The sequence below is a fragment of the Podarcis cretensis genome (genome assembly GCF_951804945.1).
Source record: "Podarcis cretensis genome assembly, chromosome: 5".
NCBI lineage: Eukaryota > Metazoa > Chordata > Lepidosauria > Squamata > Lacertidae > Podarcis > Podarcis cretensis.
Genome location: NC_137174.1, coordinates 4325973 through 4340079, shown reverse-complemented (window position 1 = coordinate 4340079; position 14107 = coordinate 4325973). Strand labels below are relative to the sequence as shown.

Sequence of the window (14107 nt, the reverse complement as noted above, 5' to 3'; positions counted from 1 at the left end):
GCAGCTGGATAGCTCAGTTGGTTAGAGCACGGTGCTGAGAACCCCAAGGTTGCAGGTTCGATCCCCAGTAACAGACAAATGCCTATTCCTGCCTTGCAGGGGGTTAGATTAGATGTTCCTCAGGGTCCCTTCCAACTCTGTGATTCTACAGTTCCATAACCAATAATGGATAAGCTCCAACTACATTCCTATTCGGCTATTTGTCAAATTGCTTAAACTAGAAGGCAGCAGAAAGTCTGGAACCGGGTCCAGAGTTTAAAGCTAAAACACCCAACCAGCAGAACTTGTCATGCTGTTCAATCCTGCAATGGATACATCATATGTATCTTGCTGACAATGACCTTGTTTGCATGTCACACTATGACCTAGCACAAATACAAAAGCTCCCAAGAAAGAGCCTTTTTTGCCACTGCGCCGCACTGAACTAAGCCAAGGTTTGGCTGGGTGTGTTGTCTGAATCCAGGCTCCTGATTAAGCTCTCTCTAGACTAACCATGAACTGTAACCAAAGTCTGACACCTCGTGGATAGTCTGGAGGCAGTTTAGCTTTCGACTTAGTGCAGTATGGGAACTGTGCTTTACCTCTTCGCTTCCCAAGGAGGTCAGCCTTAACTTTTCAAAAGCAGTCTGCTACCACCGCATGATTATGGAGAAATGTATGGGGGAGAACTCAAGAATGAGAGAGGGATTGTTTCTGTGTTTGGGTTGATCCTTTGTCCCTGTCTAAAACATTTCTACTCTTACCTCTCCTCCTTTTCTCTGCCCAAAATATTCGTAATTCGGCAAAAACCTAACTATTGCCCTTATAGAGGCATACCACAATTTGTAGAACACAAGTACCAGGCAGGCCATTGAAGTTCACAGGTTCACAAATCTTGGGGACTCTTGAAAGCCTAATTCAGTGAAGAATTCCAAGCTCCACATTAGTCATCCGGCCAGCCCCTCAGTTCCCAAGGCACATGCCTTCCCAAGACCACCCCCCATCTTCCAAGTATCCTTCTCACCTTCCTCCTGTTTTATATGTCATATTGCAAATCACTTTGGGATGCTTTATGGGAAGTGATTGATAAATGAAATAAATAGTAACAATAATCTAAAGGTAAAGGTAAAGGGACCCCTGACCATTAGGTCCAGTTGTGACCGACTCTGGGGTTGCGGTGCTCATCTCGCTTTATTGGCCGAGGGAGCCAGCGTTTGTCCGCAGACATGACTAAGCCGCTTCTGGCGAACCAGAGCAGCACACGGAAACGCCGTTTACCTTCCTGCTGGAGTGGTACCTATTTATCTACTTGCATTCTGTGCTTTCGAACTGCAGGAGCAGAGACCGAGCAACGGGAGCTCACCCCGTCGCAGGGATTTGAACCGCCAACCTTCTGATCAGCAAGTCCTAGGCTCTGTGGTTTAACCCACAGCGCCACCCGCATCAATAATCTAGTTTGACCCTAACTAAAGAGTGTAAAGCTTAGTTTCCTGGCTATATGTCAGAGAGAGCCCTGGGTAGAAGCGAATCTTTACGCTCAACTTGTAGCCACTCAAGTCAATGGAAAATGACTCAGTTAGGTAAATCGTGGCTCCAGTGTCATTAAAGGTAACATTTTTATGACTCTCACACCCCCTCCTTTGTCGTATTTGTGCCAAAGACTGAGATAAACAGATGGAGCAGGTAGGCCGGCTCTGGGTGAGATTAAAGCTATCACATACGGCTCAAAACAGCCGCAGACAGGTGAGGAATTAACAAAAAACAAACAAACCCAAAAACTGGAGATAGAACAGCAAAAAGAGCAAAACACACATCAGAGCTTTTTTTTCCATAAAGTGCCCACACACAAATTAATCCTATTTTGGTAGCAATGCTGAAAGCAATTGGTTGTGATGGGATGCTGAGACTCGTTTGGGCAACTGTTAGTGCTTTGTCTGATAATTATTTTTATTGTTCAAAAATCCTGCACACGCTTACCAGTTGCAGCCAGTCTGTTATCTTTGCTACCTCAGTCTCTTTCCCTTTCCCTTGCTCTCGCTCTTTGCTTTCAAGTAAGAATTTTAAGTGGTGATCAGTTCACAATTCCGAGGCCAACTGTAGGGTTAAGCATAGGGCTAACCTAGGAGATCCCCTCTGATGAGAGGAGCACTGGATGACGTGTGGTTTAGTTAGCTGCCCATCAAGAGCAAAGTGCACAGTTCACTGAAATGACATAATGCCTGTGGCAACTCAGACATGGATGGATGGATGGATGGATGGATGGATGGATGGATGGCTACAAATGCTCCGCTGGAGCCCAACAGCAAGAACCAAAAAGTTCCAGGGACAATGTGAGGATGCATCAATATCATAAGCGTTTCTACTACATGCAACACTTGCATCAATCTAAGCTAATGCATCAGCCAAATGGCCAAGAAGGTCAGAACGCAAACTCAAGCAAGGTGGTGGGGACTGTGTGGTATGGCTATCTGCAGAAAAGGTGTCACCTTGAAGTCTCCTTCAACGGCTTGGACAGGGGACAGCCTTTCCTCAGACTGACATTAAGCTTCCCCTGGCCAGAGGCTCATCTTGTCTTGTTTTCTGCAATTGACTACATTGGGAAAATCAACGAACACCTAATTTTAGTCTTGGATGAGATTTGTCCCTTCCAAACAGGGCTTTACTGAGTCCCGTGGGAAAGCTTTGTGCATGAGAGCTGCACCTATGCTCAGGCTAGATAAAGCTCTGTTTTTTTCCAGTGTGCGTATGACATTGAGAAGCCAAGAAATTCAACTGCCTAAGAAGGAGTTTCAGAGCTAAGATTAAAAGGGAAAATGAAAAGCAAACCAACAACTTACGCGATAAAATGGTCGTCAGTTAACGAGGGACAGTAGAGGAGAAGGACTTTTCGGAAATTATTTCTGCTGATAATGCCGTTATTTCGAGGATCAAATGCCTGCAAAGCTTTGCTGAATTCATTCCAGTACCCTTTGATCTGCTCAGTTAGGACATCTTCTGCCTAATATGCAACCATTTTGATGAGGAAATTAAAATATTTACAAACGGTTGAATAGATAATTATGCATTTAAGTACTTGGAAAATCTTGATTTACTGTTCAAAAAACTTTGTGTTACTTACAATGTGCCACGCTTCAAGGAGAGAAGTTGGCTTTTTTGCCTTCTTTGACCCATTAATCATTTTTGAATCTGTCTAATTGGGTAAAAAAGCACTTGAATTACAACCTTTCCACCATACTATTTCCTAAATGCAGCACAAGAGCAAAGGCAACAGATTTTTGTGTTTGAAAATTAAGTAGAAAGTAATACATTTTGTAATATACTAGGAAAAAGAAAAGACCACGGGGATACAATAAATGAATGAAATAATGCCATGATTCTACGATTGGCCTCTGGTGCCCCCTCCCACCTGCTGTGCTCACACAGAAAATGTGGATAATGGGAGCCTGAGTTTCCATGAAGCACTCAGGAGTATGTGCCAGGTTGTAACTCCCTATGCAGCTGCACAGCCACTTGCTGTTTCGGGATGCACACGCAGAACTGTGGTGGCAGATGACTGGCCCAGAAAGTGTGCAGAGGCTCTCAGCCAAACCAGCATTCAGCTCAAGAACTGAAGAAAGGCTCCCAGGCAAATGTATCGAATCAGGAGTTCCAACTTGGCCCCATGACCATGAATGTCATGCAGCATGCATTGCCCTGGCACTGAAATTTGTGGGTGCCCGGCCCCTTCATGGGGAATTTTGAGGGTGCTTGGGCGCCCAGGGAGCTGGCACCTATGAACCAGATTGCATCCTTTAAAAACAGTTATGGAAACAAAGGGAAGGAATTCAACACCATACTACTATGATTTTTCAGTCAGTGCAAGCCTTTCTTCTTGACAGATGGAGCTATCCTCCTTTTCCTGATCTTGTACGCTGTCCCAACCCTTTAGAAGAAATTTCGGGGAGGCAGGTGGGGAGGAGATGGGTTTTTCCTTCTGCTGGGCTTAGAATGGCTCAGTCAGCAACAGCCCCACTCCTGAATGGAGTCAGGATCTGGAATACCACTTTATGCTGGCTTCCTTTACACCAGCTTCTTGGGTATAGGATTGCTCCATCTAAAGGACAATACTTAGAGCTTTATAAAATGTGCTTCAGGGCATTAGAAGTGAAAACTACTGTGCTGATTTGAGTCTGAAATCATTGGGGAGCCAGTGCAGAACCCGGACCAAAGGTACCTCATGTTGTTGGAAGCCTTGTTCAGGAGATGGGCTCCATGCCACACTTCCATTCTCCAGGAGCAGCTATTTTAAGGGGGGGGGAGCACCACAGCTGCCTCCTTGGTTTAGGAAGTGTTGGAGCAAAGCATTTGCAAGGTGGGGTATGCAAACTGAGAATTGTCTCACGCTGCATCTGATCTGCTTAAATGTTCTTGGTGCTTTGGTGCACTGACTCCTCTGCCAGACTTAGGCAAATGACTGTCTCTGCTGTTCCCTTGCTCCTTGGCCACCACCAAGGGGCAAGGTGAAAATCTGCCATGTGCTACAGCCTTTGTTTATCCAGCTCAGGTTTCATGTGACTCAGTCTTAGAAGTGTTAAACAGCAGGAATATGTTAACTGCTTTAGAAGCAAATAACAATTCAGGAACAAGCATTTGAAACAACTTTAACTTCCATTAAAACCAGATTTCTTTTCAATAATTTAGCTATATTCAAAGCACAAGATTCTACTGAAACTTGTTTGAATCTCTCTCTCTCTTATTCTCATACACAGGTTCTAGTGATAATAAATGCTCAATCTGTAATTGCATTTGTAATGGCTTTTAATCAAACACAATAAATAAATGATTGATTGATAAGAATTGCTTACTAGAGATTCCTTTTCTTCAAACAGATTTAAAAATTTATTGTAGCTGAGCTGCCCAGTGTGTTCTGGGTCAATGATTTTGGTTAGTTCTTGAAAATCATCATCACTTATTCGGAACATGATGCAATCCAAAATGCGACGGAGCTCATTTCTTGTAATTTTTCCATCCTGATTCTGGAGAGGTGCAGAATGTATAAAAGAGCATTTAGTCCTATTTTACTGGGCAGTGACATTAACCTCTTTAATTCTCCTGTACTGTATTTAGGAGTCTTTATTCTGGTTTAATTTTTGTTTTACTGTTGCTTTAAATGGATAGTTTTATGCTTCTGTCCACATTTGGAACTGATTGAAAAGTCACTAATCTCTAAATAAGTGACTATTCTACCTTTTGCTGGCCAATACCACTTGAAATATATATGCCTGAATGCCAGTGTTTCCAGGCTGATTTTTTTTTATACAGTGGTGCCTCGCAAGACGAAAAGAATCCGTTCCGCGAGTCTCTTCGTCTTGCGGTTTTTTCGTCTTGCGAAGCAACCCTATTAGCGGCTTAGCGGATTGGCGCTATTAGCAGCTTAGTGGCTATTAGCGGCTTAGCGGCTTAGAAAAAAGGAGAAAAAAGCGAAAAAAATTGCAAGACTCGCAAGACGTTTTCGTCTTGCGAAGCAAGCCCATAGGGAAATTCGTATTGCGAAGCGCCTCGAAAAACGGAAAACCCTTTCGTCTAGCGGGTTTTTCGTCTTGCGAGGCATTCGTCTTGCAGGGCACCACTGTATATATAAAAAAATCACACTATTTCTTGCTCTTAATATTCTTATCATTGCATTTTTCTCAAAGTGTGTACATGGGATCTTGCTAGGGCAATGCAGAAGACATTCTAGGGTATCATCTAACAGTATGACCCTAGACAAGTTACTCAAAAGCAAGTCCCAATGGGCCAATGAAAATATTTTTGATGAGCAAATCATGCAGTCATAGGCCAGTCAAATAAGAAGACATAGAACAAGTACACTAAATGGATGCCATGCACGCTACACTACAGCTTACTATTGATAAAACTACAACACATTATAAACAAATGTGAAAATATGCTGACAAATGAATGTTCAGCAACTGATAACATTGCTTGTCAAAACTGACCAACAGACAGGACTGAATTTGTGCCAGGGCTCAACAGGGTGAGTCCCAGCATCTGTTTTCAATCCAAGGGCTGAATCCAGCATCTTTCTTCCTAAAAATTAAGCACCACCGACAGTTTAGAGGTGTTAATTTCACAAAACTCTCTTGATGGAAATAAGGGTATATAACAATGCACAGGAAATCATGTACAAGGGTGGCGTGGGAACCATAAAATGCCTGTGCACTCATTTAGATACAATTCCCCTAATCACAACTTCCTCCTGTTTCTTCCTCATTAGTGCTCAGCTTGGAAGACAAGCTGCCTGGCTCCAATAGGAAGACGGCAGGGCAGGGTTGGTGATACGGTAGCCAGCCAAGCTATGAAGCAACTTGATCATGGGCAAACTTCCTCCTTTATTTCATCTGAAAGCACAGGCAGGCTGCTGTTGCCAGTTCACCTGCACCCTGTGCTTAGCACGGTATCCTGTTCTGCTGGGGCTTGGAGCCTGCAAGGGATGTGCAAAGGACCATCAGGGGCCAAGCAGATCAGGACCATGGCCAGCTCCCACTGGGTCCTGGCAGCTGAATGAGAGAAGATGCTTTCTCAACCAGGGACCAGAGTCATCAGAGGGCTTAATAATCCTGGCATGGTCTTTGCTTCCTATAGCTCTGACCTACTGTAAGAGCCGTGGCAACATTTAGCTTATTCTGCAGTTGCATGTTCCTGTGTGGTTGCAGATCTGGAGAGAATGCAGGGAAGGCCTCTTCCGATTCTGAGACAGGCGGGAGAGTCACATCCTCAGGCTGGGACTGTGTAGGAGATGCTAAGGGTTCCCCCTCAAGTGGAGCATTTGTGTTTACACATCCTCTAGATCCAAGGCCTTCTAGTGCAAACGGGGGACCCTGAGGCAGGAGGCCTACCATGGCGCATGTGTGGCTGTGAGGGAAATGCTGTGATGCAACCAAGGGTGGAGAGAGCTGGAGACAAATGCTTTCAAGTCCTTTCGTGCTGCTTCTGGGAAAGGAGGAAAATGGAATTCCCACCCACCTACCCTCTCTACAATTCTGCTTTGTAGGAAGCAGGGAGGAAACTGATCTCATTGTCTCTGCCCAGTTGTGGCTCCAACACTACTCTCCCGGTGGCTATTTTCCCTCCCCTGCTCCATTGAGATGATTGGAACAATGCTAGTACTTGATAAACCACCTCACGTTTGGTTTTTCTTTCCTACAGAGAGCCAAAGTGACTTTAATAATACAGTAAACAAATTTATTCATAGTTAAGTTTTAATATATTTATTTTCTAACCAGTGGTTCTAAACTATTCCTGTGCTTTAAAACCATTTCCCACAGAGGCTGGTGTTACTGCATTAGTTCTGGAGATGAAGCCTATGCAGGAGGAAAATAGTTACGCTGTTAGGGAAGTGATGTGTGGAAATATCCACCATCTCATGAGCAGGTGAGGAATGGAACGGCTATTTCACTCAGTCCATCAAGCCACGTTCCTCAGCCTCGTTCCAGACTCTAAGCTATAAAAGAGACCATCCACCTCTACCTGTGGCAGCCTTGGGGGAAATGCTGCGCTTCCTTGTGAAAGCCAGCTGCCGATGTTTTAGTCCTAAAGGGGCCAAGTGTCCCAGTTTACGCTTTGGGAGTAGCAACAAAAAAGGAGGAGGGATGTAGCTTTGCATGCAAAAGGTCCTATTTGCAAACCCTTCTATCTCCAGGTAGGGTTGGGTAAGGACTCCCTTTCTGAAACTTTGGAGAGCCATTGCCAGTTAGGGTAGACAGTACTCAGCTGGCAATAGCTGCACTCAATAGCTGCACTCAACAGGAAACCAGCTTTTAGGTAAGAACTGAGCCATTTGTTTGGACAGCTTTGCTTGGCAGGGCACACCAAACCAGTATTGTTTCCGAAATCTCAAACTGCACTTTTCTGGTACTGTGTTCAAAGTCCCAATTAATACAAAGTCACAGACTCTGAATGTTTGAAGTAAGTGTCTGGGCTTTGCCAAAATCTGACTATTAGGATGCTCGTCAGCAACCATTTATGCTAGAGTGAATCTAGCACAGGCATAGGCAAACGTGGCCCTCCAGATGTTTTGGGACTACAACTCCCATCATCCCTAGCTAACAGGACCAGTGGTCAGGGATGATGGGAGTTGTAGTCTCAAAACATCTGGAGGGCCGAGTTTGCCTATGCCTGATTTGGCAGGTATGAGGTGGATCTCTGACACTAATGCGGCTGCAGCAGCCAATCGCTTCCTCTGAACTTCTACACTTGCCTAGAAATCAAAAAGATGTACTGGCTAGATCACTTCCTGAGAAATATAATACAGTGGTACCTCACAAGACGAATGCCTCGAAAGACGAAAAACTCGCAAAATGAAAGAGTTTTTCGTTTTTTGAGCTGCTTCGCAAGACGGATTTCCCTATGGGCTTGCTTCGCAAGACGAAAACGTCTTGCAAGTTTGTTTCCTTTGTCTTGCAAGTTTGTTTCCTTTTTCTTAAAACCGTGCATTCACTTCGAGGAGCAACTCATAGCACGCGGTGTGGTAGCCTTTTTTGAGGTTTTTGAAGACTTTGGTGATTTTTGAAGCTTTTCCAAAGTCCGTGCTTCGCAAGACGAAAAAATCGCAAGACGAAAAAACTCGCGGAACGAATTAATTTCGTCTTGCGAGGCACCACTGTATAGCCTTACAGACTTCACCTTTGAACTATAACACCTGAACCGGAAAGTGGTCCACTCTAGCCAGAGACAGCTTCCCCACTGAGACACACATATGCACAGGACTGGCTTAGGAGGGGGTCACTAGGTTTGTGGACAGAGAGTGTTCACGCTGTCAACATTTACATGAACTGACGCCTCCACCTTGGGGCTGTTTGCATCTCTGCTGCAATCTGCAGTGCAGACTAGCTCTGTGTGAAGGACCACCAGCTAGCATGAGCAAACCCTAAATTTCCTGCAGCCAACATTTCCTTTTATCTCAAATATCTCTTGTCTCCAAATAATTTTCTTCATTAAAGCCTTTAGCTCTCTGCAATTTCAGTGGGATTTTAATCTCTTGCTTGAATGAGGGGCTTAATCTACTATGCGCTCCCATTATCCACTGTGGTATGTGAAACTGCGAGTTCTACTTTGTAAATTGTTAGGAGAATTCTCTCTTTTGTGAGGGATTTAGTGCACAATTGATGTCGCCAGAGCTGGTGCAAAAAGAGACAGAAATTGCTATGTAAGTCAAGAATTGCAATCTAGTGTTTATATACAAATCTGTAATAAACATGCCACTAGGAATTTTGAAGATATGCCTACCGCTCATTTAGTTGCTGCCATCCAGACTATGAAAGCTTTAATTTGCTCTCTAGTTTATTATTTGCTTAGCAAATCCAAAGATATCACTCACACAATTTTTAAGATACATGCATTTCCCCTCAAATTGCACTGGCCAGACTTGGCATGACATGCATTATGAAATGCCGTACCAATCACCAGATGTGTGGTTTAAACTGTAACCTTGCAATCCTGCTTCTAGTTACACCTTACACAAAAGCCCCTTGAACTCTATTTGTGTGCCTATCCTAATTCAGAGTAAGGACACCGTTTCCTAGAGAGTTATCTCTGGATTATCCTCGCCAATCGGGAATCACATGGTGAATGTGTTAACGGGGAAATGCTGTCAGGTGTGTCTGTGTGTGGACAGTATGGTCTCCAAGCTTTCAGCTCAGTTCTCCATTCTCTAACACAAACTTTCAAATGCTTCAGATTTCAAACACACTAATCTACCTAAGTCAGATCAAAACAAATCTGTGGGATAAACTATGTTTACTCAACGAACAGGAAATTGGGGAAATGATAGAGGATAATGGAGAGCAAGTCGAATCTTGTATTGGAATATTTCAAACAGGGCTGGGTAAAATTCACACAGAAACCCCTTTGTGAGACCATTCCTCTCCCATGAATGGAGGTGGGGGGGGGGGACAGCAACACCGACTTTTGTGGGGAGCTGCAACACTTCTAAGGGAGCAGGAGGCCCTAATATTTTGACAAGGTGTCCAAGGATTTACCCCCCCCCCTTTAACACTCTCTTTAACAAAAGCAGAATCACTTTGAATACCGAATACAGGCTGGGCTATACTCTGCATCCTGGGTAGGGTGCCCTTTTAAAATGTGGACCAGTATGGCCCTGGGAAGGAAGCGGCAGCCATATCCCCCCCCCCCCAAGAATGTATCTAGGAATAGTAGGTCAAGTTTTTTAAAAAGCAAAAACAAAGCACAAATCCTCAGTCAACTTGTTGAAATATAAGTAACCACAACCCACCGACACACTTTCATATCCCTACCTGAAAGTTTTTCACCTAATCCCAAAGATTTACACAACCGTTCAGGTTTTCAACCTATCCAAAAAGCACTGAAAAGTGCCCCCTGTGAATTTCCAGCTTGACTTTTAAAAAAGTAAGTCTGAAGTCTTTTTATTCACAGACATGTAAGGAAAATTACACCAGCTCTTCAAAAATCTGTTTCTAACTTCCAGTGATCTGGCTGATGGCTACATTCTAGAATGGACTCTCTCCTTCCTTGGAGCTTTTTAAGCCAAGGTTGGATGGCCACCGGCCATGTATGATCTAGTTGAGATTCCCGCATTACAGAGGGTTGGACTAGATGACCCTTGGGTCCCTTCCAACTCCACAATTCTATGACTCTGTGATTCTATGATTAAGTTCTATGTAATGAAAATTATTTAACAAAAATCAGACCACTTTAAATGTAGCATATGAGACCGCCTGTGCTTTGGTTCTTGCTGTTTCACACTCAAGTATGAGGACCCCTCTCAGTCCAGGCTTATTAGTAGTATAAATTTATTTATACCCCACCTTACTTCCTGACAGGGACTCAAAGTGGCTTACAGGTGAAATAAGAACAGCGAAATTCACAGGGCAGGGGGAATTATTAAAAAACAATTAAACATTAATATACAGATACAGTGGTGCCTCGCAAGACGAAATTAATCCGTTCCGTGAGGCTCTTCGTATAGCGGTTTTTTCGTCTTGCGAAGCAAGCCCATTGACAGCTTAGCGGATTAGCACTATTAGCGGTTTAGCGGCTTTTAGCGGATCAGCTGATAAGCGGCTTACCAGCGGATCAGCTGATAAGCGGCTTAGGGCTTAGGAAAAGGCGGGGAAAGGGAAAAAAACCCACAGGAACTCGCAAGACATTTTCGTCTTGCAAAGTAAGCCCATAGGGAAATTCGTTTTGCGAAGCGCCTCCAAAACGGAAAACCCTTTCGTCTAGCAGGTTTTCCGTCTTGCGAGGCGTTCGTCTTGCGGGGCACCACTGTATACAGATATAGCTATAGCTGGAGATATGAATGGTATATTAAAATTATACAGATAATTACAATGAAAACAGCACATCCAGCCCTTTCATTACAAGCCCTCAGTTCCCAAAAGCCTGTTGGAACAAGAAGGTATTCAACAGTTGGCATAGGACAAGGAGGGTGAAGTCAGTCTGGCTTCTCCAGGGAGGGCCTTCCAGAGACTGGGTCTCCGCCATGTGTGCCTGTGAGGGAGGCCGGGCCAAGAAAAGGGCCTCTCCTGAAGGTCTCAGAACCTGGACTGGTTCATATGAGGGGAAATGATCTTTCAGATAGCTTGGGCCTAGGCCTAGGGTCTCCCAGAATTTCTATGGGCCTACTGCTGCATGGGTTATTATTACACATAATAATGCATCACTGTGAGGCAAACCTGGTGCAGCTAAAATCTTGAGATGAAAATTAAAGATATATGAAGGGCCTCCCAGGGGGAAGCAAATAAAAGATAGGTAGCATTCATAAGCAACCGCTCTCACTCTGTCCAGCATAAGGAAGGCCTTCTTCAGAGATAAATAAGCATCTTGAATATGTCCATGCAGCTTCAAGAGAATACGGTCACTCGATACATCTTGGTCCAATTTTCTTATTCTGTAAGAAGAAGACAGCGACTTGAATTCACTCCTCAAAATGAGAACAAAGGAGGCATGTTAGGTGTTGAGACGATGTCTTAGGTAGCCATGTATCTTAAAGCTCTGCTTTGAACTTCTAACTTGGGACTACAATTCCCATCATCCCTGACCACTGGTCCTGTTAGCTAGGGATGATGGGAATTGTAGTCCAGAAACAGCTGGAGGGCCAAGTTTGGCCATCACTGTAACCAGTATCTTGATCTAGATCTAGACAGTGCAGTGGAATAATGCTTTCGGGTACCATTGAGCCAGGAGTCCAAGTGCTGTGTCTGAGAGTGGGAGCCAGGACAGGGCTGTGTGAAGACATATTGTTAAAATAGTTCATCATTAATACACATATATTACAGATATACAAACATACATTTCATATAATCCTTAAAAGTGTTCAAACATACTTACACTCAATCCCACAAATAATTCCTTTTCCCATCACCATCCACCACCCCTCACCCCGCCATTGTGTTAGACTTCCAATCTACTCAATTGCTATTTCTTTCCACTTCTATTACTTTCTTTCACACATCTTTAGCCTAATTTCATACTTCTTTTTCTATTATACATTGTTATCCATCTTATTCAGTATTTCAGTGTTTGAAACGGAACTTGTTTATTCTAATAGGAGTTCTGATTTTTCAATATGGTTTTGCAAGACGTGTGAAGACGTTCTTGTCTGTCCTGAATTGTCCAACACTCAGCTTTGTCATGAAAGAGTGAGGAAAAAACTTTTCTCTATTGATTCTCTCCATACAGATCAGAATTTTATACACTTTTATCATGTTGCTTCTTATCTGCCTTTTTCCTACACTAAAACCCCCAAATGCTGCAACCTCCCCCCACGGGGCGGTTTCTCTATCCCCTGGATCATTTTGGTTGCCCTTTTCTGAAGCTTTGCCAGCCCTGCTACATCCTTTTTGAGGTGACAGTATTCCCAAATGCGGTCATATGATAGGTTTGTCTAATCATGAATAAGTTTTATTTTTATTTCTTTATTGGCTTGTTACTTTTGATTTTGTTCTCTACTTCTTATGCATTAAGTCTAGATCATTATATAATAATACTGGATTTATCCTAAGTATAGTGAATCGTTTTTGTTCCCTTGTTCAAATGTAATGTATGTTCTGTATGTATGTATGGTTTATATAACAAGCTGTTTTTCAAATGTTATGTATTTTTATCGTAAGCTGATAGCTTGCTGTGGACTACTTTGGTCACAGCTGTGAAAAAAATGTCATATAAATAACTAAATATATTTAATGTCTACAGTAAGCTTATGCAATTGCATGAAAGCTAAGTACAGGGTCTCCAAAACTCAGCCTCCGGGTGACAACCATAGCAGTGGTTTTCAAACTGTGTGAGGTTCTTGAGAAGCTTACTAGGGGTTCCTCAATGAAAGATCAGTAATGGTGGGCACATTCCCCTTTAACACGACTATGATGGCTGGGGCTGATGAAAGTTAGTGTCCAAAACATCTTGGGGGTGGGCACAACATTGGAGAAGATTCCTGTAGGACAACTTGATTAGGATCAACCTTTGCTGATATTTCCCTGCAATAGGCACATGCAGGAGAGTGTTGAGTGTTTTCCAGATCACAACACCAGTTCACACAAAGTAAGAGAGGACCCACAATCCTAAACAGGCACAGGGATTCCATAAAAACATGGGGGTAAGCAAGCCAGTGATAGTAGAAAGTCTTAAAACCACTGCAGCAAATTATTTGAGGAACAAGGTTTCAAATTCTTTCTTGGACTTCTTGAGACATGGGTAAACACCTCCTATGAAGTTTTAAGTGTTATGTATGTCTAAAATAGGAACGTGGGTGGCGCTGTGGGTTAAACCACGGAGCCTAGGACTTGCCGATCAGAAGGTTGGCAGTTCGAATCCCCGCAACAGGGTGAGCTCCCGTTGCTCGGTCCCTGCTCCTGCCAACCTAGCAGTTCAAAAGCACGTCAAAGTGCAAATAGATAAATAGGTACCGCTCTGGTGGGAAGGTAAACGGCGTTTCCGTGCACTGCTCTGGTTCACCAGAAGTGGTTTAGTCATGCTGTACGCCGGCTCCCTCGGCCAATAAAGCAAGATGAGCGCCGCAACCCCAGAGTCGGCCACAACTGGACCTAATGGTCAGGGGTTTCTTTACCTTTACTGTACCTTATATATCTAAAATATTTAATAGAATGAA

The 14107-nt window shown here is 43.6% G+C and overlaps 1 protein-coding gene across 4 annotated transcripts in view; it reads right to left on the bottom strand.

The window, feature by feature from the left end:
* Window positions 1-14107, bottom strand: part of EFCAB6 (EF-hand calcium binding domain 6) — a 104532-nt gene that overhangs the window by 56325 nt on the left and 34100 nt on the right. For all 4 annotated transcript variants that reach the window (XM_079975090.1, XM_079975091.1, XM_079975092.1 and 1 more), the window contains 4 exons: window positions 11779-11890; window positions 4824-4994; window positions 3098-3169; window positions 2817-2977 (listed from right to left, as the gene is read on the bottom strand). In XM_079975090.1, the coding sequence (XP_079831216.1) occupies window positions 2817-2977; window positions 3098-3169; window positions 4824-4994; window positions 11779-11890 (516 nt within the window). The remainder of the gene's footprint in view (window positions 1-2816; window positions 2978-3097; window positions 3170-4823; window positions 4995-11778; window positions 11891-14107) is intronic.